The sequence below is a fragment of the Melospiza georgiana genome, chromosome 3 (genome assembly GCF_028018845.1).
Source record: "Melospiza georgiana isolate bMelGeo1 chromosome 3, bMelGeo1.pri, whole genome shotgun sequence".
Taxonomy (NCBI): Eukaryota; Metazoa; Chordata; class Aves; order Passeriformes; family Passerellidae; genus Melospiza; species Melospiza georgiana.
The window spans coordinates 82,101,284-82,127,739 of record NC_080432.1 but is presented as its reverse complement, the minus strand read 5'-3'; the positions used below and the strand labels follow the sequence as shown (position 1 = coordinate 82,127,739).

Sequence of the window (26,456 nt, the reverse complement as noted above, 5' to 3'; positions counted from 1 at the left end):
TGCTTTTTGTAGCAAAGGGCTGATTCATTGGCATTGTAATAGGTGTCATATTCCCTTTTGTCAGCTCCTCGGGTATATTTTGCCCCTGCAGTAAACAGAAAATAAATTTTAAAAATCCAGTAGAACCAGTAACATGCAAGTCATCTGAGTGAGGTGAGGTGAGGTTCAATGAAAACTAAAACAGTTCATAAGTGGAGTAGGTGAGGCTGGGATGAATCTAGAGTTTGGTTTGAGTGCTGAGGAGCTCTCTGAGGCTGCCATGCCCTGGGAGGCACTGGGAGTCACCATCCCAAAAGCTGCCTGCCAGAGGATGAGATCTGCCCCCACCAGCAGAGAGGGTCAGGCACTCTCAGACAAGAACAAGAAGACAGGCTGGTGGGCATGTTGGGTGGAGGTGCCCCTTTCTCCCCAGGAATCCTGAGGGTGGCTGGTGTCACTGGCTCCAGGTCTGACCTGGAGCTGCCCAGGTAGAAAAAGAATCAAGTGCTGTCAAATTGGAGATTACACCCAGGGCATCACAGCATGGAAAGTAACGTCACATGCCTTGGTGGTGGGTTTCTGGGCAGACCTGGTTTTGGGACTGAGTGCCCTGATGCAGTGTATCAGTAGAAGTCAGATCAAAGAATGGGCTGGGGAGAGACTGCTGGAATAAACCCACCTTGCTACTGTTCTTGTAAAAACAGTGTGGAGATGGATATTTTTGTCTACCCATGTCATCTGGCACAGCATGAGCTGTGTTTATGTATACAGAAAGCAAATCTGTAGGATTCTTCAAATATACTCTTAAGTGCAATGTTTAAAATATGTTCCCTAATGCCAGTGAGGGGAAATACAGGAATCTGTGTAACCAAGAGGCTGGAGAGGACTCATGTGTTATTCTCAGGACGAAAGCAGAATGAACGTCAGAATACATCAGAAAGAAAACTGATCACTTTCTACTTTCAAAAGGCATTAATATTTTACAGCTGCCATTACATTTTGAAGAGTGCTCAGGTATTTACTGGTAGCTATCCAGTCTGGAGTCATGAAGGAGATACCTGTTTTTCAAGTTGTTCTGTTCACTTATCCCTTGTCTCCTAATTCACGCCCTGTCCAGAGCAGTGCTGCAGTAACTGCAGTCACAGCTGTGTGTTCCCACACCAGCTGCCCTTTGGGAGGCTCCCGAGGGGTTTTTGCCTGTAAAAGTCAGTGGGTCACTGAGAGCCATGCTTAGATGCATCCCCAGCTTCCCCCAGAGCTCAGGTCTGTGGAGCAGGACCATTCCCTTTGCCACCTCAGCTGCCAACTGAAGCACATCATATTTTAAAACGCTGTTGTTTTTTTAAAAAATCAGATAGTATCTTCTGGTTCAATAATAAAATAATTATGTGCTTAAAATAGCACAGGAGAGGGGTCCTGTTTCAGATTAGCTGACAGAGCAGAAATGCTGGGGGCTGGTTTGGAGGTTGCTTGTGGGCTTTCTCGTGAGAAGGTCTCAGGTGCCTTTGCTGGCTTCTGAAGGGCTTGCTGAGGCCGGATCAAACTCAGTCAGGCGACGGTGCATCAGATCTGTTCCTCTCATCAGTCACATGTTTGCTGTAACTGTCACCAGATTGACAATTTAGTGTGTGCAGCTCAACACTTCCAATTAATCCCGGCCGGGTGTTTAACAGTCTATCGCTTCAGAGCTAGCACTTCGCAGAGCTGCATGCAGGGCAGCCTTGAGCTTGGCTTCCAGAACCCTGGAATGCTGTGTCCACACAGATTTTATTCTTCCCCTGCTGCTGTGTGGTGGGAGATGTTGCTGGTTTACTTGCATTTCATAGAAAGTGTTAAAAAAATCAACCCATGACTGCAAAAGATTTCAAAAAATGAAGATTTATAATAGGTGATTCAGCAGTGAGAGGCTTTTATGATCTTCCATGGGAAGCTACTATTTTTAGTGAATTATTATAAGCAGTAGCATCACTCACATTTATTTATAAAGGCATGAAAAAACGCCCATACGTGTTTCTAAATAGTCAATGTATAGTAACAGCCATATGCTGAGAATGAGTAAAAATAGAATTGAGCACTCTGGCTTCCACAATGATGCGTGGATCTTTGCATCTAAGAAATGAAAAACAGAGGCTTTTTTTTTTTTTCTCCCTAGATCTTCTTTCTAGCAATACAAACCCAAGACCTTCATGATGAAAGTCTGCCTTGCAGTAAAATTGCATTGTTTTCATTAAGATCTAACTGGGTGACCACTGAGGTTTGGGAGGACTCTTCCAGTAGCTTCAGCAGTGGTGGATTGGGGCTGTGCTGACAGGAGTAGCTGTTTTTGTGGGTGTTACTGTTATGTACAGTGTTCAGGTTGATTACTCCTGTGTGCTTGCCCTTCTCTGGGGGCTCTGTGGTGTGGAGGAGAAATGCAGCGATGCTGTGCTGAAGGAGCTCCAAAAATAAAGCATGGTGTTATTTCCAAAGTTCTTACAGTGGAAGCACTTGAAATGCTAGGGCTTGCCATTGAGAAACAATAGGAGAAAAGAAAGATGTTACCTGCTGGTGATACCACTCCTGAACAGAAATTACAACTGTTTTGCTCTGTCTCTGCAAAGACCCAGCCCTGTGTGTCCATTGCAGCCTTTTTGTATGTAGCTCCTTGGGTTTAAGTTCAATAAGGGCAACATCTCCCATTTTCTTGCTGACTCTGTTCATGTCCCAGTCAAGCTTGTGATGAGTTCCCTTGGGATTTCACCTTACAAGAGCAATCCCTTGCAGTAAATTCTTGCTCTTAATTAACTTAAATCCTTTTATTTAAATCAACTGTGGTTTTGAGTTTTGGGTGGCTACAATATGAAGTGGGTGGAAGGGACTGGACCAGGTGCCTCTTGACAAGGTGCCCTAGCAACCTCAGTGGCAGTGCCTGCCTCCTGATTCCCAGCTCCTATTCTGATGTGGAAAAGCATTGCCATAGCATGCAGAGGATAACACTTTATTTTTTAGGGGACTTCCTATGGCAAAGGGTGCTTAGGTACCTGGCTTCTGACACTGGGGGGGGGTGGGGGGGCGGTGCTTGCTGGAGAGCCTGACCTTCCTGGTCCACAGCTGTGTTAAAATATCAGCATTTTCCTTGCACTCTGCTTCCCATCTCACAACACCCAGTGTAAATGACAACCAGCATGCTCTACTCACAGCAAAACAAATGTTATTTATTACAGTCCTCATGTGGTCAGAGCATGTCTGACTGTTAAATAACTGGAGATTTTTCTGCTAACTGGAATTGTGGTGCTCTGAGGCAATTTCCAGGCAGTGTATATATTTTCAGCTAAGTTTTATTTACGTCAGCATAGCAATTTGCAATATCACTGTTTGCAATGAGTGAGGCAGTGGTTGTTTAAACTAGAATTAATTTTTTTTAACTTTTCTTACTGGTTTTTTTTGTTTGTTTTTTGGTTTTTTTTTTTTTTTTTTTTTTTTTAGGAAAAACTTTCAAGTCATGACTCAATTCCCATAGGTCCATGCTTTGAGATGCTTTCCTTTTGGAAGAGGAGGGCACAAAGCCTGCGATGGGCAGGTGGCTGGGAGCCTGCCCTCGTGGCCAGTGCGGCTGGGGGAGCGTGCTGTGCGTGTCGGGGAGGGTTTGTTTCCCTCTGCTAATCACTTTCTCCTGCTGGAATTTGGCACAGTGCAGGGCCCCGCGTGCGGGACGCAGGAGGCAGATCCGTGTGCTGCTCTCCTGTCCCAGCACGTTTCAGGGCATAAACCTTGTCCTGACTTACTGGTCTCCCAAGGAGCTTAAATCCCTCAAGGCTCTGCTCTTCTGGGGTGGGCAGAGGTGCAGGCAGAGCTGATCACAGCAGAGGCCTCTTCTGGTGTTCTTCCCCTACCACCAAGGTCAGAAAACTCCTTTGAAGAGAGGATGAGGAGGGGAAACCACAGAGCCACCCTTCAGATGCAGAGCTGACTTTCTTAAATCTGTGGGATATTTTTTTTTTCCATTTTCCTGAAGGAGGGTATGCTTGGGTAGGGCTGAGCCTCTGTCACCCCACATATGCAGGAGTGTGAGGATGGTGCCTTTCCCAGCTGGGTGTGAAGGGCTGCACCCTGCAGGACTCTGGTGTGTGCTGGCTGGCTGCTTCTACTGAACAGCTGGTGGGATTTTTGGGAGCTGCCTTGGGAACATGCAGATGATGCTAAACATCAGACGTTGAAACCACTTTGGGTGTCAGAAAAGATTTCTTTTCCTGTGTGTAATTTTCTTAATGCTTTTTTTGTCCCTGCAGCTTCCATACTTTAGGGAAAATATAACAATCTGAAACACATAATACTTGTTTTAATATGGAAAAGAGATATATCAGGACAACATGGCTGATAGATATTGTGGGAGAACTCTCTTTATATTTTAGTTCTTGATTTTTCTGTATCTGCAGAGCACCCTCACTACTTTATTAAATTATATACATTTTTCTGTTTTGCAAAAGCTCGTGGGAAAGAGGAAGAAATTCTGAGGCCACTTTGGGACTTCAAAGTTCTTTGAGACATGTAGCACTGCAGCCTTTTGCAGCTAGGCAACAAGGGACTGTATGGAACCACTAGATTGGTACTTTCTAAAGATCAACTTCCCTAGGCTTGCAAATCCCTTTCACCAGGAATTCCTATGTACATGCACAATTGGCAACTTCAGCCACTGCATCTGTTTTCTTGTTTACTTGAAACTGAATCTCCTTGGGGACTTTAAAGCAAACAAAATGTAAAATATGTGAAATGTGATTGTCCCACTGGGCTCTGCACTGATGCAGCATCGCCTTTAGTCCTGTGTGCAGTTTTGGGCACCACAGTATAAAATTGAGCTATTAGAGAGTGTCCAAAGGAGGGCCACAAGAATGGGGAAGGGCCTTGAGGAGAAGCCAAATGAGGAGCACTGAGGTCGCTCGGTCTGTTTAGCCTGGAGAAAAAAGAGACTGAGGGAAGAACTCCTTGCAGTCTGCAACATCCTTGTGAGAGGAGGGGCAGACACTGATCTCTTCTTTGTGGTGACCAGTGGCAGGACCCAAGAGAATGACATGAAGCTGTGCCAGGGGAGGGTTAGCTTAAATATCAGGAAAAGCTTTTTCGTCTTGAGGGTGGTTGGGCTCCCTAGGTAAGTGGTCACAGCATCAAGTGTTCAGTGTTCAAACAATGCTCTCAGGCACATGGTGTGACTCTTGGGGTGTCCTGGGCAGGGCTGGGTGTTGGACTTGATGATTCTGATGTGTCCCTTCAAAATCAGCATATTCTGTGATTCTATGATTCTATGAAGACTGGTAGTTGAAGCAAGTTTTGAGTTACTTTATGAGAAGGCACAGACACTGGTCTGAACAGGTGGGCAAAATGCGTTGAAGTACTAACAGGCTCTGGTTTCGTCAACCACTGAATGCAAAAAAAAGTAGAGTTTTCTTAAAGAAAATAATTTTTTGGTGGAAGCTGTCTCTAGAGGTGTTCATCCCAAATGAGATCTGTGTGACAACATTTTGAGCAAGATGACATAAGCTGAAAACTGAAATTCAAGTGAGCAAGCAAAGCCATGGAGGAGCTCGACTCCCTCTGTTCAGCTGGAGGCTGATAAGCAGGAATTGTTTTCATGGCTTGTTTTTGTATTACATCTGATGCCTTTCTCTGCTGCATGGCTACCAGACAACTTCATATAGTGAAATAAAAACATCATATATGTTAATACAGGATAAAATAAAGTGTGATTCTCCCAAGTGAGCATTAGCAGCATTTATCGGTCTGCGATAGTGTTTGTTTTTCTCCCACCGTGTCTTAACATCCCACTTGTAAAACTACTGCTTTTGATTTTTAGCCCTAACTTTACAGTTTAGGTGCCCATATCTGAAATTTCAAGTTTGCTACTCACTACAAAACACTGAAAGAAAAACAGACCAGTGTGTAACTTGGACTCATCAGCCACCAGCTGCACCTCATCTTGCTAATCTTCAGGCAAAAAAAAAAAAAAAAAACAAAAGGGACGTTTAAGAGTTAAGTTACACAACTCTCATTTTATTTTTAAAGCGAGTGGATTCCTTGTTGCGTTGTCGAGGATGATAAATTGATACCACATGTTGCTTCCAGACAAAAAAGACTCTGTGCTGCAGTGGAAGCACTTGCAGCTGGTGTCTGAGTTAGTGGACAGGCTCCACAAGGTAAACACTGCTCGGAAGAGGCTGAAATGGGCACAGGGAGGGGGAATTTTCTCCATTTTAAAAGCTCAAGCATTTGCTGCTGTTGTCTGACTGAGTCTGAGTGTTGAAATAACACACAGTCCTGGCCTACTTGGGAGACTCATTCAGTTGTTTGTATCAGATTAGGGATAGGGCACTTTGGAAGTGTTTGAGTGTCCTCTCTGTCAGCTTGCCCGTTTGCAGTCTTATCAAAATATTGAGAGAGACTCGTGTAATTAGGACATGCCAGCTGATCTCGGGGGATTTTCCTGAGAGCAAAATGTAGCTGGATCCCTCGAGGAGTATCAACCAAATAAAACACAGGGCAGTGGATCAAAATTTGTTGAAGTTGAGAGCATGTCCCAGAGTTTGGGGGAAGTGGTACAAGCCTTGGTGTTGCTGCCCTGGCTGTTCTGTCCCCCAGCTCACCCCTTCTCCTGGTGCCATCAGCCTAAGCCAAGGGAGGACAGCAGCACTGCTCCACTGCTTGCCTGTGGCACCACTGCACCAGCCTCTGCTCACACCAGTTCTGCCCTGAGTCTTCCTTGTCTCCAGGGACAGTCCCTCTTCTTGCAGGACCACTTTCAAAGGGGACTTCAATGCAGCTGGTCTGGCCTCAGGGCAGTACGTGATGCTCTAGATGTTATCTGCAGGAACCTCAGTCCTCTGGCTTTCAGTGGAGCACAGGACATTCTTCAAGCCTGGTATAAATAGCAACACTAATAAAGGGAGGAGCTCATCATATTTCTTTTTTGCTGTGCTCGAGTACAGCCCATATGTTGTACCCATCGGTGGTATCTGAGCTGTCTGCAGCCTGGCTAGCATCTCTCCCATCTACATATGGTCTCCAGGACAGATGATGGAAGTTCCTTTATGGATCTTTTAAAGTTTCTCATTTTGGCATGGAAAAATGTGTTAAGTTTCCCTCATCATGGCCTAATTCATCTCCCACATAAGTCAAAGACAAATCCCCATTAATTTCATCAGCAGTGGGTTCAAATGATAAACTGTATTTTCTATGCTTCCCCACCTCTTTTGTGGTTTGTTGCATGGTCATATGTTAGTAATGCCCGTAGTTGTGAGCAGTGATTGTCCCCATATACTTTCCTGTCTTTTAAGCAGATAGGAATATTTTTTGACAGCTCAGAAAACAGGTAGAAAATACAGTTATTTCCATCCAGATTGCCACCTGGTAGCACAGTGCAACAGCCTTCACTGATGTGAGTTGTCAATCCTGGTGGCTTCTGTAGCAAAACTTGCATGAGAAAGGATAATAGGATCCAGCCCTGATTTGATTTGGCAGGGCACCCAACAGAAGGAGAAAGCAAAAACTCAGATACTGTTGCTGAAGAGGTTAGTGGGGGAGGTTATGTGAAAGTAGTGGGTTTTAAGGCAGTGTTTGAACAGAGGGTGGAGATGGGGTACACAAAAATAAATTAGCCCACAATTATGCCTAAGAAAATCTTCCTGCAGAGGAAAAGCAAAGAAAAACAGAAGCAGGATTATAAGTGGCATAGTGCTTAATGTAAAGGAAAACAAACTGCTTGGATTTTTTATAACTACCAATTTTCAATGCAGAAGGATTATTACATTCTTTTATTATTTGAGTAAAACCGACACTGAGCAAAAAGATATAATAAGAAAATTACACATGTCCATGTACGTATCCACACATGCAGCAGTCCTCATCCTGAAAGGTTCCTCAGTCTCACAGTTTTACCATTTAGGATTTTTCATGGTTTTAAGCCAAATACTTTCATACTACGGATACCAGCAGCAGAAATAGCCCCTTTAATGAGAATACTGTAGGCTGAAAACTGTTAGCTGCTGGCACTTTGGCTGAGTTTTTTTATATCTGAAGCTGTGCATGGCACACTGCGCATGCCACCTCAGGTGTTTCTCCTCTCTGAGATTTATTTTTCATTAGCAAGAGTCATGATGCCATGTATTCTTTTACCCAGCGTTTTTAGGTGGGGAGCAGCATAGCTCCTGTGCCTTTTGAAGCCTGGCCTGGACTTTGCATGGAGAAATCCCCATACAGATGTTCTCATAAGTGGTAGTCCATGGACATTACAGGGACTGAGGGTGAGAGCTACCTGCAGAGATGCAGTACAGGCTGGAGTATCAAGAAAGGTTATTTTAAACAAAAAAAATCGGTTCTCCAGCCAGTTTTACAGGGAGAAACCTGAAAAAGTAAGGAGTGGTACCTAGTTATTAGAAGCTAGACTGTTGCCAGACTCAAAATATTGTAAAATGCCATCAGTTAAACAATAAAAAGCTTTTCCCCTCCTTAGGCTGAAGAATTATTATGATGCAATTCAATCCACTATATTTTGATGGCATGATAGTTGCTCAGAAATGGGCATGTTTATAGCTGAGGCACTGACCCAAACTTCTCTTGAGCATGTCAGCAAAGTCCGATCAGTTGCTGTGTGTAAATTGTTTAAAACAACAGTTGCTGTTTTGAAGCATGGTCCATATGATTTCTCTTTTTGTTAAGTGATAATCACAACCACGTCTGCTGTCTGCGTGCAAGAACTTCAGGCATGTTTTCCATTTCACAATCTGACAAAAACCACAAAACAGTGAGGAAAGAAAGGCATTTTATACTGAAAAGAATTGTTCTTAAAAAACAGCTGGGCCGTACTTCTTTATATGTATCTCCAGTTTATTTATGTCAAGCATCCATGTTTCCTAAGGATGCAAATATTGAGGTGAATGATTTCTTGATTGATTCATTCTTTGCCCATTTAAATCTGTAGTTTCTTCACTGTTTTGTAAATGAAGGGCACTTGCTCTGAATGGTTTTATTGTGTTATGGTCTTGCTGACTATGTGTTTTTAAAAGATGTTGATAGGACAAACATGATTTTATCCTTTTCATAGATACACCTGGTAATTGCCAAAATTTAGGAAAAAAGAACTCTACACTCTTTAAACTTAGAGGAATAGCACAAGGGCTTTCTCAAAGGAATATGGGATCGCTCCAAAAATCTTTTGGATTTCCACATCGGAAAAAAATGTTGGTTTACCAAACCTGGGAGCATTCACACTAACAAATACTATTTGCTTTTCCTTTCTTTGATCCATATTTTAAGCACAAGATCAGCAGGATGACTGGAGTGGGATTTTCATCTCAGTTATTTTGGTTTAAATCTGGTGCCGTTTCTCTGGGGCTACCGTGGGCTGGTTTTCTCGGGCTCTTTCTGATTGTGAGGTGGATATCTCCAGTTTGGGCTAACGTGGTGTTTGGGCAGTTTGATGCTGCTGACTAGTGCGAGCAGGTAGGGTGCAGGAGCAGGCTGTGTGCAGGCTCCCCTGAGAGCCCTGTATTCCATAGCATCCTGTACAGCACGGAGCATCCGGCTGTGTACAGCAGCCTCATACAGCTCTGCATCCAGCAGCTTACAGGGACAGGGATATCGTTGCACACTGTGTCACATCATGTTTTGAAGACGGTGAGGATACTATAGCGAGGGGACAGCTGGCCAGCTACTGCCGTATGGGCATAATTCTGGTGCCTCTAATCAAGAGAGAAAGTACAGCTTAGTCATGCACAGAGTGCCTGTGGGAGAGGAGCAACAGCACTTGCAGTTTTCTCAGGAATTATTATAACAAATATACAGCACACGTGCCCATGAAGAATTAAAAAGACATTTGCAGAGGCTGCAATGAGTGTGACTACCCCTCCAGCCAGAGTTTTGTTGTGCCTTTGCAGTTTTTATTTCAAGGAACTGATAGCAAGATTACTGATAGTAATAGTTTGTCCTGAGTAAAAAGTAAGGGAGAAACATCTAGCTCCTTTCTAGCAAGAATGTCACTCTCTCAGCAATGTCACCTTTTCTTAGGATGAAGTTTTTAGGGGTATGGAGATGGGCACAAGGAATGCACAGCTGGTGCAAGCTTGGGGCTTGCTTTCCAGCAGAACGCTGCCATGCCACAGTCACACTCCAGCCCTCCCATATCCAGCACCTGAGAAATTCACAAAGATGTCCAGGAGGGTCCAATGATTTTATTCGTGTTGCTGTTATCATGGGATGTTGGTTTAATGATTGAGATTTGGGTAGTAAAAGAAGTGGGGTGCTGGTCTTGACGCTTTGTTTTGTTCCTTTCCTGCAGAATTCGATCCGACACAACTTGTCACTCCACAGCCGATTCGTCAGGGTGCAGAATGAAGGCACCGGGAAAAGCTCTTGGTGGATGATCAATCCAGATGGTGGAAAAGGCGGCAAGGCGCCCCGGAGGCGCGCTGTGTCAATGGACAACAGCAACAAGTACACCAAGAGCAGAGGGCGGGCGGCGAAGAAAAAGGCAGCCCTGCAGACGGCCCAGGAGACGAGTGAGGACAGCCCTTCCCAGCTCTCCAAGTGGCCAGGGAGTCCCACCTCCCGCAGCAGCGACGAGCTGGATGCATGGACAGATTTTCGCTCCCGTACAAATTCAAACGCCAGTACGATCAGTGGCCGCTTGTCGCCAATTTTGGCAAGCACCGAGCTCGATGATGTTCAAGATGATGATGCTCCACTTTCTCCCATGCTGTACAGTAGTCCATCGAGCTTGTCCCCATCGGTAAACAAACCGTGCACTGTGGAGTTGCCTAGGTTGACTGATATGGCTGGGACAATGAACTTGAATGATGGACTGACTGATAACCTCATGGATGACCTCTTGGACAATATAACACTCCCTCCCTCCCAGCAGTCACCCACAGGAGGGATAATGCAGAGAAGCTCCAGTTTTCCTTATGGTTCCAAAGGTTCAGGGCTGGGCTCCCCGTCAAGTAGTTTCAACAACGCTGTGTTTGGGCCGTCGTCCCTGAATTCCCTCCGCCAGTCGCCCATGCAGACGATTCAGGAGAACAAGCAGGCCACCTTCTCTTCCATTTCTCATTACAACAACCAGACGCTGCAGGATCTCCTCACCTCTGATGCGCTTAGTCACAGCGATGTCATGATGACACAGTCTGACCCACTCATGTCACAAGCCAGCACAGCTGTGTCCGCCCAGAATTCCCGCAGGAATATAATGCTCCGCAACGACCCCATGATGTCGTTTGCCGCGCAGTCCAGCCAGGGCGGTCTGGTCAGTCAGAACCTGTCCCATCACCAGCACCAGTCCCACAACTCCTCTCTTAGTGGCAGCCGTGCCTTGTCCAATTCCATCAGTAACATAGGCTTGAGTGACTCCAACAGCTTGGGATCCACCAAACATCAGCAGTCACCTGTCAATCAGTCTATGCAAACACTTTCTGACCCGCTGTCAGGCTCCTCTTTGTACTCCTCTAGCGTGAACCTCCCGGTCATGGGACACGAGAAGTTCCCCAGTGACTTGGACCTGGACATTTTCAATGGGAGCCTGGAGTGTGACATGGAGTCCATTATCCGCAGTGAACTCATGGATGCCGATGGGCTGGATTTTAACTTTGATTCCCTCATCTCAGCTCAGAACGTTGTCAGTCTGAATGTGGGGAACTTCACTGGTGCTAAACAGGCTTCATCACAGAGTTGGGTACCAGGCTGAAGGATCTTTGAGAACAGGGAAAACAGGCAAACAGGTCAGTGCCCCATAGATGTGGTAAAATAATTGGTTCCTTAGTTTTATTGGAGTTTGCACCGAACCCTTAATAGTTAGTGCTCACTAATAATAGTAATTTGGCTTGTGATGGCTTGCTGTGTGTTGGTATGCAACAGGCACAACCAAGAAACGTGGAGGTGTGGAAGGAAACGAGGCTAAGCTATAAAAGCTGCTCCACTGCAACACTGTCGGCACGCATCTGGTGTTCAGCGGCCTTCTTAATTTAGGCATGAGAAATGTTAATGACAAATCAGGCAAACCAAGGTGGAATATTTGTGGTTTTTAGGAATCACAGAGCTCTAACTCGTCTTCTTTGAAGTCGCAACAGATGGATTCCCTCTTGCAGCTGATGCCACGTGTACCCAAGCTGTGTTACACAGGGATGGGGCGAGGGGCTCTGCAGTCAGTGGAGCAGAGTTGCTGTGGGGGAGGAGGAAGAGTGTCTTTGCAAGATCAGCGCACTCACTTGGGATCGGGTGTGTGGGACAGATCTGGACAGAATCAGAGTTGTGCCGCTGCTGTGGCTTAGCAACACTAGCAAAGTTGTTTGGGTTTGCTTTTTTGTAAAATTGTATTTCTTGGCCAAAAAAAGGTATCAAATGCAGGAATTATATATTGGTGGGATCCTGGTCTCAGGAATGTCCTGGCCTACTTAATGTTTTAAGTATGCAATAACTGTTTTCCTCCTCCCCCCTCCCTGAATGGGGTAGACATCTTTTTCTTTTGGACTCATCCAAGAGAATATCTGTAGATTGAGGTTCTGACATAGGTGTTTTTTAAATGTTAGCTTCTTCAGATTAATTTTTTTTCAAGATTGATGTGGTTTTTTCTGTTGCTTCTTTTCCACAGCTGGGGGCTTGTAATCATTGTTTCTGTCATTCTTTTGTGATTCTTCAGGATCCTGCCCATACCTCTGCCTGCTCACACATACATATTCCCTGACTCATAGGGCAGATGCCACACAAAGTGCCCTTTCTCCTTTGTTTATTTATTAGTATAAGGGAGTAAATTTCAAAATGTAGTAGGATAAAAGGTTAGCTATAAATTATTGAAAGTGTTCTATTAACTTCAGAATAGTATGTAGAGCATCTCAGTGGTGAGGTTAAATGAGGCATTCATTCAGTTTACAGCTTACTTCCAGCTTTCTTATTTTCCAGGTGAAGGACAGAAAGAAGGAGTCAGTGTCCTTTGACTTTACAGTGCATAATTTGCCCCTTTCATCTTTAATTGCATTTTCATTCACTGTTTCACAGTTAGATGTTCAAGGGGAAGCTTTGTGGTAGGTGAGCAGCAGTGGTGAACCTGGAGAATGTTTTCCTGTTTCCTGTGCGTACAGAGCACCTCAGGATACGTGCTGTTATCTGTTCTCTGTGAGGGACAGCAAGGCTGCCAGGCAGCCTGCTTTCAGTCCACCTGCAAAGCTGCCCTGCTCTGATGGAGTTGTTGGTGTGCACAGTCCTTTGTCAGTGCAAGGATTTGCTCTGGTTCTCACACATCTTCTCACTCTCAGCAAGAGCCTTGCAATGCACAGCCAGGAGATGGGCTGCGGAGAAGGCCTGTAGAGGACACTGCATCCCACGAACCCTGAGCAAGGAAGCAATGTGGCAATGCCAGGGCCACAGATGAATTTTGGGGTTTCTTCAGTTCTGGTTGTGAAGAATTTAGGAAAAGAAAGGGGGGGGAAAAAGAGATTTGATTCAAAATTGAGGAAGCAGAAGTTCGCAGCAGGTTGTACTTGCTGACCACTTATCTCTTCCTTCAGTTGTGTGAGCTGCTTGGATTGAAAAAGCTTCATTGCATGATGTAAAAAAAAAGGCTGTAGGGACTTTATTGCTGTGCAACATCCAGCAGTACAATCTGTCAAATGGGGCCTGAAAAATAGATGTTATTGACAGTTTTGCTTGACACAAGCAAGTAGGGCAGCCTCTTGCTTCCATAGCTTCATGTGCTGCGTGTAGGTAGCAGCCACCAAGGGGGACTTGTGTGAGCAGCATGGAGGAGACACAACACCCCACCTCCTCACTGATGCTCCCTGCTGCCTCTTCATCCTGGCCTCTGGCATCCATGGAAAGCGTAGCTGCCATGATCTTTTTCAGCCTGCTCCCTCTGAATAAAGGAGCTGACACATCTGTGTGAGCGGAGTCTCATTGCAGAGGACAGATTTATTAACGAGACAGCTCTCCTCGGTGGATTACTGTCCAGTCATCTGTGGAAGCCTCTCTCCCTCTCTCTGACAAGTGGACCGGCTGCTGTGGGGTGCCTCTGGTATCAGGTGCAAGCACAGATGATTTCTGCTGAGCTGGTTCATCATGCACCCTTCCTCATCTGTAAAGCAGCACTCTTTGAGAGTTTGCCTCCCTGTGAGCATCTCGCGTTTTGATAGGGGCTTCTCGCATGACATCAGATGCGGTCGTTCTGAATTGCTTTTCTTGGTTACTTCTCCACTGCAGCAGTAGGGATCCCTGAATTAAAATCTTCTCTCAGCAGTGTTCATGGCCCCAGTAATGAATCTTTACAAGTCCAAAGACTGGGGTATGTTTTTGGCAGAACAGCCTGACAATTGCTTATGTTAAATCCGTTTCACTAGGACAGCCATGTATGCTTTGCAGGCAGGCAAAAGTGGTTACAATGGATTATTGTCATACCTAGGAATAGTGAGTGCTGTGTGTTCTATTAAAAATAAGAGAAACATTGGAGTCAGTTTTCAGGAAGAAAAGAAAGAAGGCAAATACACAGGTATTTAATTTATACATACTTAGGTATTGAGGGAGGTTTACTTTGGAAGAAAATCAACTACAGTTTCTTCGTAGGGAAATTAAAAAACCCTGCAGGAGATGCCACTGTTGCAGGTTTAGTGGCTGTGCACATTTGCTGCACACAAGCCTGTGCATGGTCCCTGCAAAGAACCCTGGCCAGTCCCACCCCACCAACCCGTGCCCATGAGGCTGCCCAGGCCCAGCCTTTCAGAGGAGCCTCATTGAGGCATAAATGAATTTGGGTTCGGTTAGGTTTTTTTTTTTTTTTCCTCTTACAAGAAGGAATAGAGAAAATCAATTTTTTTTTTTCTTGCTTTATTCGCTCAGTCAAAATTTCCCCCTCTTATACTGCCTGGGGCCTCTGTTCCTCTCTCTCTACCTACTTTCCAAAAGCACTGGAAAATGCCCTCCACCCACTCAGATAATCATCACTTTGGTATTTCAGAGGGTTTAGCAATAAATAGGCATCACTATTCCTTCACCTGTCTCTAGAATACCTTTTATTTTGAAATTAATGGGTTCTTGTCTTATATTGGGATTCCCACAACTCTGCACTTTGCTCCAGGGTCTGTCTCACCTGGAAAGTTCAAAGGGACTTGGCTTTTGCCGAGGAATAATCCCAAAAGATAGCATCAGGGAAGACTTCAGGACTTGTGCTGCTGCCTGGAAGGTCAGGAGCTGGTGAGCAGTTGCTGCATGAGCAAACATTTTCTCCAGCACCAAAACTCATCCAAGAAGTTGCTTTTGCCTGGAATGTTTCAGTGATCCAGTTTACAATGGCATCATGTAGGCAGCAATGCTGTCAGGGTTAGGCAAAGAGTGGAGAAGGGCTCAGCACGAGCAGGGCAGGAACTTCTTGAGTTAGTGACATAGTCTGAAAAACTCATCTAAGCTGCATCTTCTGAAGGAGGTTTCAGTGTGTCATTTATTAGGGTGCCTCTGGGCTCTGTAACAGAGCTGTGCTGGACTCAGGTTGATTTATCTGAAAATTACATGTAAGATACTTGACAGATGAGTTAAAGTCACTCATTTTCCACTAGTATCATCTAGGTCCTACATCTTTTTATTGCAGAATATACAAGCTGCAAATAGTCACGTAGCATTCACACTTGATGATTAACATCTCTGGTGAAAAAAATCTTAGGAAACCTAACAAAATGTCTGTTAGTCATTCATTAGTCCATATCAGCTTGGACTACTTGCCAGTTTGTTAATTGGTGTTCAGCCAATTCTCTGTACAATTCATACCTAAGACAAATTGGTCTGAGGATGACTTCATGTTTACAGCACCACCTTAAAAGTGAAAATCGGTAGTCAAAGATCTCCATTTGGATGGAGTTTTGAATCAGAGAGTTGTGTGCAGTTTGCCACAAAGAAAATGATTTTTGTTTATTGCCAGAAAACTTCTGCCCATGAAAGCTGAATTACTTGACCTCTTACCTGATGACATGTGACTGCCTCAGGACCATAGCTGCACTTCCTTTTCTCTTATTTTGAAAAATGAGGTCTTAGGAATAGGACTGCCAGGTTTTTTACACAGAGCTAAGGTGGAGCTGTCCACCTTCAAAAAATCTAGAGGAAATTCAAGAGCAGCACATTCTTCTGCTCCGTTTCTAGTAGGCCAGTGGTTAAGGTGGTGGCACTTGTAACATTTAAATGTTGTTTCTGCCAGCCCAAGTTTTGAAAGGTGGTTTTGTGACTAGCTGAACTCTACACATGCCAAGTTTAGTCTTTGAACAAAAATATCTATGTAGAAAATGTATTTTGTGGGGAACAGGGATCCCTTCAACTCCAAGGAGGGCCTGCCCTGAGCAGGCTCCTCAGTGGCTGGGGAATACATCTGTGGCCAAGGAACAAACTCTGTGCTCGTGGCTGCTAGGGAGGAGGAGAGGGGGATATTGTGGCAAACCCCATTGGGACTGTCCCCCATGAGGTCCCACTGAAGCTCATCAAAGCCTCTTGCATCCAGAGGCCAGTCCTGGGCTTGCAGGGATGCTGTGGCTTTTGCTGTGTGAAGACAGCAGGAGCTGACACACAAATGAATTGCTCACTCCTTCTGGGAGTAGGGCTTTTTTGTTCTGGTATGTTTTTAATCTGGGTTTATTGTTTGGGGTTTTATTAAGCCAGAGAAGAGATCTGTAAAAACCAGGATTGGCTCCACGGGCTTTTGTTGTGAGTGTAAAGCAGCTGAAGCCAGGACAGTGGTCTTATCCTGTGGTTTGGGTGTTCTTCTGGTGGTGTTTTATATAGATGTATTTTTTAGAACCTCATGCTTTGTCATGTGATTCAGCAGCAATAATTAGGCAGAAACTTGCTGTCCCTGCAGATGCTAAGATTACAGGATGACATACTCTCACCAGATGACAGCACAAACCGATATTTTTAGCACAGCCCGCATCAACTGGTCTCCCCAGTGCTTTCCTCCTTGGATCAGCAGTGCACAGGTTTTGCTACAGAATGAGTCTTTGCAAATCGTCTGTCTCGTGTGAATGATCCTTAATGACTGTTTAGAGCTGCAGATCAGTGTTGGTCCCTCGGTATGTGGTTTGCCTGATAACTGGGCTGGTTACAGGTGGCTTTTCTTTGTTCATTCCTTCCTTTGAGCCAGACTTTTAAATAGCCCCCATGAAAGCATGTTTTCTTGAAGAAGTGCGTAATAAGAGCTCCTTTTTAGAAACATAGCGTCATGCAGCTGAGGAAAGGTCGGGATCTTTTTTTCATATCAATTGGGCACTCAGCCCAGGTGATGAACTGACAGCTGGAGAGGTTTAAGTCTTGTGTTGATGCCAGCCAAAAAGCCCAGGTACAGTGTGGCAGTGGGAGTGCACGATGGAATAGTACTGATAGCCAGCCTTTCTGTCCTGGCCTGGGGAAGGGGGATGAAGAAAGGAGCCACGCTGGGCCCCTGGTGCCAATGGTGAAGGAGCTCCAGCAGGATGTTCCCATCAGCACTGTCCTCGATCAAATCCCGAGTGGTGTGTGGGGATGCTGACCCCGTTAAATCAGGTGCCGGTGGCTGGGTGGTGGGAATGCCTGCTCTGGTCCAGTCTGCTGGGGATGTTTAATCAGCTTTTCCACTCAGATTGCTGCACAGGGTGGCAGTTATTGGAGTCTGGCAGAGGGACATCTGCTGAGCAGGAATCGGACAGGGACACAGCTCGGCTAGCGGAAGCTGCTGTGCAGCCACGGCTGTCTGCCATTCCTCCAGGAAAAAGGCCACTTTTCCCAGATGATGATGTGGAGAATGGCTTGTGCTTATGCACTTCTATAGCTGGGCTGAATGTCTTGCCCATTGTTTTTTCCTTGCACTGCCTGCATCTCCTGACTTGAACAGAAAGTTGGACCAGATCATGCTGATCTCTTCCAGCCTGGACTTGTATATGGTGCTGTAGAGCAGTGGATATCAGAATAATCTGCTTATAAATAGTCGTGGCACCTCACTACAGTTCTGGCATTTCCCAGGGCACTGGTACAGGATGAGAAAATGATCTGCTGTCTTAAATTACATTTACTTCCAAAATACTTGGTTGTCTCCTATGGTTTGCAGTGTTCCTTGGAAGAAGAGCGGCAACAGAAGGAAAAGAGATACTTTTGTGCCTTATGTGCCTGGTTCTGTGCTGGCGTTCTTCCTCTTTCCATCCTTCAACCCTTATTCTCTGCCCCCAGTTCTGAGCTGGGAAAAATCTATTTTTATGAGCAGAATTTAAAGAGAAAAGGCGAAGTTGCAACATGCCTGAAAGTTCAGGAAATAAAGCCACATTAAGTTGCCAAGTCTTTTTTTTGTCCTTGGGCTTTGTCCCCTGACCTCAGTGTTGTCCCTCAGCACTGGGCCATCCTGTGGCATCCTTGTGCAGCCTGTAGGGTGTCACTGTGGCATACCTGCTGTGGGCATTGGGATTTCCAGTTTTTATTGTGCTTGAAATATAAATCTCATGCTGTGGTTTTGTTGTTACAGAAAGACTGGCCACAGTAGCTATCTTCCTTACTTGTTTTTAAGCAAATTCTGTTTATTTTTCCATCTTCAGCTGTGAACCTCAGGCAGAATATTAACTTGTAACCACACAAAATCAAGTCTTGCTTTTTGAGTCTATCCCCACTTCGGAGTAGAAGTTCAGTTGCTAGAAGCGATGACAAATAGGAGGGCGGAGGCACCAGAACGAATGCACATCTGTCACTAAAGGACACAAGTTTCCTTGAAAATGTTTGCATCCCAAGTGTCTAGACAGTAAAAGTAGTTACTGGGATTTCCTGTCCCTGGAGAGTTGTTCCAAAGTGGTACCCAGGGAGAATGCTTGTTTTACAGACCTCCAAAGGGTGATACTTTCCAAGATGAGATCCACTGAACAAGCCTTCCAGCCAAATCAGGAGATCCATGTTAGGCTGCCATAGAGAGGAGCTCTGTGTTGGCAGTGCAGATTCTCATACTATAATTGTGTAAAGGAGCACACAGCTTTTCTTCCAGCAGAAAACTTCATGTGCTGGTGGCTGTGCTGGCTCACTGATAATCCAGGGCACGTTACCTATGCCCTGCTCTGGGGAGCATCACCACGTCACCTTTCTGTTCTAAAGAAATTTCCAGTGCTTCATAATTGGCCCCACTGGGGATCAAAGGGAGAAATCAGCAGGTGGCAGATGATTCTTCAGAGTGCTCTGGTGGTGCACAAGCTGACATGGGGCTTGGGAGTCCAGTTAAGTGATGGAATGATGGGAGACAGGGGTGAAGAAATGTTGTTTCTGGAGGGAGATCAGAACTGGTCAGCTTGGCCACAGTAAAATGAGAGTAGCATTTGTAACTGGTCAGTAGCAAGGTAGAGGATGGGGAGGCAGAGAATAGGACAGAAGAAAGGGACATCTCATCTCCTGCATGACTGTTTGCAAAGCTTTTAGCAGGGCCTGTTCCAACAGGACAAGGGTAATCGTTTTAAACCAGAAGAGGGTAGATTTAGAAAAAATAAGAGGAAAGCGTTTTTTTACAATGAGGGTGGTAAAACACCACAGCAGGTTCCCAGTGAGGTGGTGGGGTGGATGACCCATCCCTGAAACTGCTCCAGGCCAGCTTGGATGGGGCTCTGAGCAAACTGATCTAGTTGAAGATGTTCTTGCTTACTTCAGGGGGATTGGACTAGACAATCTATAAGGTCCCTGCCAGCCCAAACCATTCTATGACTCTGTGATAAATGAAGGCATAACTGGAGCACTTGTTTCCCTGCCTTGATACAGATACCCAGCTGTGGGGTAGCTGGCTGCTAACTCAGGGTAAATAGGCTTTTTGTGGTGAGACAGAAAGCAAGACTGCATGAGTCTGTTACAGATGTTAACAGGGTAATTTGAAGGCAGGCAGGTTAAGACTTTGATCTAGCTCTTTTCATTTTTAATCCATTTGCAAAGTCCATGTCAGCAGAGGTGTGAAAATGGACATAGTTTGGTTTTGTTATGTGATGCACACCTCAGCTGTGCATCTGTCTCCAAAATGTCGGCACTGTCTGAAGTACAGGTCCCACAAGAAAAAATATTTGGTAGTGCCACTTCCACAAAAGATGCTCAGCTTAACCCATCCTCCAGTTTTTTTTCTCATCGCTTGGTTTCATAGTATAATGCTTCACATAGATTTTTAATTTTAACATTAGGCAGTACTCTGGTGCTTTATTGGGAGTTTCTGTACTCTTTTACTTTTAATCAATAGCTTTATTCAAAGTCAGCAAGATTTCTCACATGTGCCACAGTTAAGTCCAAGCTCAACATAACTGGCAGCTGCCTGAGAGGGAGCTGACTTGCTGGGCTGTGGCATTTGGGACACGAGCCTTGCCTTCAGAGGGTGTTGTGCTTTGGGAAGTCGCTCATTTCCAGCCCTCTCTGGTGCTCAGGCTTTAAGAAGTAGAGAAATGGGCTTGCACTTGCTTGAGCTGCTTGTGAGCCACTGGCCAGGTTTTACTGGGGGCTGCCAGGCTGTCTGGGTATCTCCTGCTGACCTCGTTACGGCCATCGGGGCACACCAAAGGGAGTCACTGGCAGGCAGTAACATTAACGAGAGGCCAGCCTTAATTTGCCCTTTGAAAATGAAGAAATCAATATGTTGATCCAGTCAGAAATCCCTTTATTCACAAAACAGTCTACCCCAAACCCCTCCACATAATTAAGGCTAAAGTCAAATTTTGTTTGGGTGAAATGCACAATCTGTCTGCTCCCTAAGCTGTGCTGAATGAAGTTCTCCCCTAATGGCACAGGGAGCAGCTGTCACACTGTTGCTTTAATAACCATGAGACAAAATGATTAAATTTCCATCAATCATTTAGCATTATCAGAATAGGTCATTTTAATAAATTGTTATCATAGGATCAGTGCCTGGCACCTTAGACAGGAGACAGTTTGAGTGATCCTCCTTGCAGGAGATGCCCATCCTGGTTAAAGCAGCAGTTCCACTAAATCCACCATTTTTCATGAAGCTGCCTGCTGTCAGGGTCTTTTCAAAGTAAAGACATTCCTGTAATCGACTCAATGGCTTTTTGGTTTCAGCCAGTGTCCCCTTGTTCTTGCACTGTATAAAAAATCATCAATCTTTCGTCTTGGGGAAAATCCTCAAAAGGTAGTAAGTGTGAGGTGTGAGGGGACTAAACCCTGTTTTCAGAAGTGATTTCAGAGCCAGAAGCTACATGCCCAGCAATACTGATGTCTACCAAGTGAACTTTCTGAAAATGTGAGAGGATTTAATGGGAATGTTTAAATGTACATACTTTCCAAAACCCTATGTGGTGTTTGCCTGTATCTCTAAGCCACTGAATAACTTTAAAACTCTGTCCCCTTGCCCCCCGTGGTTGAAATGTTCATCTGTTTTCAGTGTTTTACCTACCTACCATGTTTCTTCATAGTCATCTCAGTGCTGTGTCCAAGGTGTCTTCCCCATGCTTCTCTCTCCTCAGAGAAGTTTCTTGGCTAGAGAATGAGATAGACCCTAACCCAGCTTTTAAAGCCAGCTGGACCCTGTCTGTTGCTGGTGTATTGTGTGAGCAGGAAAATGGAAAACCCCAAAGTCCACACTGAAATTTGTGGCTCCTTACTGTTTGTCTTAAGCATCCTCTTCATCTGTCCTTCAAGGGTGGTGGTGGATGTCAAACACTTACAGAAGATTTATTCAGCTTTTTGGTGATGCTGAGAAAAGGTGATTGTGAAAAATGGAGAAAAGCTGGAAGATCCTTCATTGCTTCTACCTGGAAATATGTTTAACAAATCTACAGTGCACTGGGTTTCTGTAAATCAGACTTGACCATCATTTTTCATCAGAGAAAGGGTTTTTCTGTCCTGTTTGGGAGCAGCTAAGCCATCAAAGAAACACATGAACCTTGGCAAGGGAAAAGTATTTTCAGGCAGGGTCATCTTATTCCTTGCTATATGTTTGAAGTTCCTGGGTGCAAACATACCTGAAATGTTCCTCAGTGTAAGCTGTTGTTTTGTTTGGATGTTTGCTTGGTTGCTTTTTTTGTTGTGGTGGGTTTTCTGTTGTTGTTTTGGGGTTTTTGGTTTTGGTTTTGTTTTTCTACATGCAGTAATCTCACTGTCTTTTTTTCCTTTTTTTCTCCAGGCCCTCAAACTGACACGAGATGTAGAGAGAGAACCCTTTGCCAAATCTGCTGTCAGCAAGTGGACAGTGATACTGTTTACAGCTTACGACCTTTGTGAACCCTGCATTATTTTCCTAATGAAGCAGACTGTTAATAGGCCCCTTACTGGAGTGAAGAATCTACTTTTTTTCCTCCCTCTTTTTCTTTTTTTTTTTCTTTTTTTGTTGAAAATTGAACTCATTCTGAAGTATGCAAAATCTTCCTTTTCTGGGATGGCCAAGCACCTGCTGTGGAGACAATGTTCAGCACCATCCTGTTGAGAACACACTGTGTAACCTTTACACTAGTTATTTGTCAATGAGTATGTGGTGTTTCAATATATTAATGGTTTATGGGATGTTTTAAGTTGGCTTTTCTTTTTGGAGGTTTTCCCTATCTGCCCACCCTCCCCCTCCTACAGCCTCCAGTTTTATTTCCGTAGATTTTGAACCATTTTTGCTTTCTCTCCCTGGGAAATCTGAGGCACTGTGCACATGAATGGCAATGACTGTAACCCAGCACCGCTCAGGTGTCAGGGTTTTCTGAAGGTACAGCGTTTGTCAGTCCTGTCAGCCAGCTGGATTCCAGAGAGGGGATGTGCGTGCCCTGCTTGTTTGTCGGGTTGGTTGGTTTGTTTCTCTCTTATTCTTTCCTTAAGTTTAATGGTACACCCCTGTTTTCCGTAAGGGTCAGCCCAGAGCTGGTTGCAAAGCAGGGGAAGCTGGTGGGTGCCTCCTGGCTCACGAGGACAGACTGACAGCGGGTGCCACTGCCCTCACAGGCACCGAGGCAGGAGCCCCTCTCCTGCCCGCTGGAGCAGGCTCCCCTCCTGCCTTAGGTTAGCAAAGCTGCCCTCACTGCTCTGGGGAGCTGGTGAGGAGTTGCAGGCTGAGCTGCCACACGAGGTGGATGTAGTCACCTGTAGAGATGTGTTTGGAAGGACTTAAAGGAAACTGAGCGGCTGGGCGTCGGCAGGTGACTTGCAGTGACAATGCCAGGAGCTGAGGCACAGATCACTGCAGAGTGTGTTATGGCATTAGTGATCCTGTTTATTTTTGTTGTTGTTGTTGTTTTGGACATATCCTTGATTATTTTTTCCTTCTCATTATGTATAATCCATTGTGGCAGAAGAAGCAGGAGTGGGAATGGCACAGTATCATGCAAATGGCTTTTCATACGAGCATAGATTGTAGCAGGATAAATGACACTGAAAGACAAGGCAGTTTTATATATTTTGCTTCTAAGATTTTCTTTTGTAAAATGGATAATAATTAATAATAATAATGAATAAAAGGTATGGTGCTGTATAGATCCTCTCTATAATCTGGAAAGTTTGATTACTTTTTATTAGTATCTGGGGGAGGGAGGGATACAAAAAAAGAGGGGAAAACACCAATGGTACATAGGAATTTGGTATGAAGAGGTTCTGAATAGGACAGTGTATACATAATTCTCCAAAGCGATATATGAAGTTTCTTTTTCCTTTGAATTAAAGCATTATGCATATAAATATATAAATATATTTTATTATGTACAGAAATGGATCATTATGCATGGATGTTAGGAAAACAAAACTAGCATTTTAACCCAAGGTCTCAGTGCATGAGTTCCCACCGACCCGTGTCCCATGCAATGTGGAGTGACTCCCTCTCGCCACTGCCACCACACGTGCACAGTCATGCACCAACACTCACACACATTCGTGGGCCCTTCCTCACTCCTTACCTTCCAGGTCCCTGAGGTGATTTTGGTGAAACAATGGCTCCTAGTGTGATGGAAGTTTTGGTTTTTTACCGTAGCCCCCATGCTGTTCTCTCATAAAGATGCACCTCTTGGCTTCTCCCCCCAGTTACGACTGTGTAGGCTCTGTGCTGTTGTGGGTAGCATAGCCCTGTAGCATATCAACTCTTTCAAGCAGCCAAGGGTTTATCATTTGCCTTTTAAAAAAACTTCTCTTTTCTTTTTACACTGAGGGGTTCTATTTGTTAGCATGTGGCCTAGTTCATTACATTCATTGGAGGTGGCTGGTGCACATTGCCCATGTCTATCAGCAACCAGCTTCCCAGGATGCTTGTGTGGCACAGCTGGGCACCCTGCTTACCCGAGTCCAGTTGCAGGCACCTTTTACTGAAATTGGTCAAGAGTTCATCACTGGCCTCCCCTGAGCGTGTGCCATTCGCCCTTATCTTCCTGGTGCACCCCAAAATGTGAGTGTATGCTGAAGGACTTCCCTCTGGTGTTTCTTTCGCTGAGGCTTCTCTGCAGCTGCTGCCCTGAGGCTGGACTTGTGCCCCAGCCCCATGTTCTGGCTGTCAGCAGAGCTCACTCAGTGGCTCCCCGTGCTGAGGTGCAGCTTTTGATCCCTACACAGATGAGCCTCCAGTGAGACCGTGGTGCTGCCCAAAGACCCATTGTCACTGACAGATCAGTAAAGCCTCACTCGATGGTATGGCCAAAGTCAGCAAACCCCATAATTTATTTTTTTCTTAATTCAGATTCAGTTCTTGTCAAAGGCAAGGGAAGGCCTGTTGAAAACTTGAATGAAAAGGCTGCAAATTCTGTTCTGTTCCAGCAACTTAGCCTGCTTGGGTTCAGAGGAACTGCTTTCCACTGGCAGAAATGAGAGATGATGGCCTGCTCTGTTCAGAAAATGGAGAAAAACCACTTGGTTTAGAGACAGCCCATCAATGGCAGAAAAGTTTTTTTTAGAAGAAACAATAAAAGCAATAGTGGCTGAAAGGCTTAACCTGCCTCCCAGCAGTGTCAAGGGGAGCATTTCCATTGGCGTGGCTGGGACAGCTTGGGCCCCTGCTTTGGAGAACATCCCAGCACTCACTGAAGAGGGATGGACCTGGCCAGCCTCTTCAGTTTGGTTTGGTTTCTATTGCTCAGTTTTGGGGCCAAAATTTTCAAGCAGCAGTGCCTGGTATCAGGCACCAAACGTTGGGGACTCCAGCGTGGCCGCAGGGGACAAGCTGCTCTGCCCTCATGGCTTCTTGAAGGACGGGGAGGGGACAGGTCCCCCCAGGCCCAGGGGAAGCTCATCACCCTCTTCACCTGCTGAGGTGCCCAGCAAAGGCCCTTTACTCCAGAGGTGCTAGGTAAATCTCCCTGAATTCAAAGGGCCAGTTATTAAGGTGTCAAATTAAGCCTTGAATAGTTAGTTTGAGGAACTTACATTTTGAAAATTTGGCCTTTGAGTCTTTGAACATGTTTATGCCTAGGAGTTGTCCTTGTGAAATCATGTCAAACAGATGAAGGTCAAGGTCACAATTACATGGTTGGCTTTTCGACACTTGGACTAAACAAAAGGTCTAAAAAGGTGTTATTTATGCAGTTTCTAGTCACAGGTTGGGGCTTGATTTAATGATTTTGTAAAAGAAATTTTCTTTGAAGAATAATCAGGTAGTTAAACACTGCTTAACTCCAGAAATTGTTGTGCCACTGCTTTAAAAATTTACCTTTTAGGTCATGTATTTCTCCAAAATTATATCATTGCTTGGCAGTTGGTGTCCTGTAAGTGTTTCAAGTACACAGTATACCTTTGGAATTGCCAACAGATGCGAAGGGGGACCAGATACATTTCGTAACTATGGGTTGGAAAAAATGGATTGTACATTTGGCTTCACATGTTTAACTTTTTTTTTAAAAAGTTGCATGATTGGAAAAAATATGTATACAGTATCTGTAAAACTGTTTTATCTGTTTCTGTTTCAAGCCATGTAAATTGGAAGAATATTAAATCCACAGCCTTATCGTGCATGGCCGTCTTTACATACCGAAGAGCTGAACAGTTTATACTTTTCATTTGGGCTATCTTGTACTTTCATTTGAAAGCAGACACTCTCACGTTGCAGTCTTACTGAGGATTTTATATTAAAAAAAAAACAAACAAAAAACCAAAAAAAAAAAGGAAAACAAAGAAAAAGGATGCTGCCCTGGAGGAATATATTACCTTACTACTCAGAGGTTGGAAGGAAGTTTGTTTTGGAGCAAAACCTGCCCCTTTCCAAATGAAGTAGAGACGCAGTGCTTACTCCACTTGGTGTTAGTAGATATTGCCTTGTGTATTCCATTTTAAATTGTAATCTAGTTTGTAAAAGAGATGGTGACGCATGTAAATAAAGCATAATGGATCTCTGCATTGCACATTTGCCTTTGCTCTGTTTTATTGTGTCACACAGACATGTGTTTACACAGAACCTGGAGAAGGGGTGACTTTCAAGCAGCAAGTGAAAATGGCTGCTGGGGCACTTGTGGCTGGGCAGGGGTCCCCAGCCTGCATCCCCTAATATCTGTCAATGCGTATTGACATGGGCCTCGGCCCTTCAATCCTTCAGCCAAGCCAGGTGGTGGTCAGATAACCCC

At 44.8% G+C, this 26,456-nt stretch overlaps 1 protein-coding gene across 1 annotated transcript in view; it reads left to right on the top strand.

The window, feature by feature from the left end:
* FOXO3 (forkhead box O3) overlaps nucleotides 1-26,237 on the top strand; it is an 87,453-nt gene extending 61,216 nt beyond the window's left edge. Inside the window, exons 2-3 of the mRNA XM_058020377.1 lie at nucleotides 10,283-11,717; nucleotides 22,070-26,237. Of these exons, the coding sequence (XP_057876360.1) occupies nucleotides 10,283-11,683 (1,401 nt within the window). The 3' untranslated portion in view covers nucleotides 11,684-11,717; nucleotides 22,070-26,237. The remainder of the gene's footprint in view (nucleotides 1-10,282; nucleotides 11,718-22,069) is intronic.
* Nucleotides 26,238-26,456: the final 219 nt, after the last annotated feature.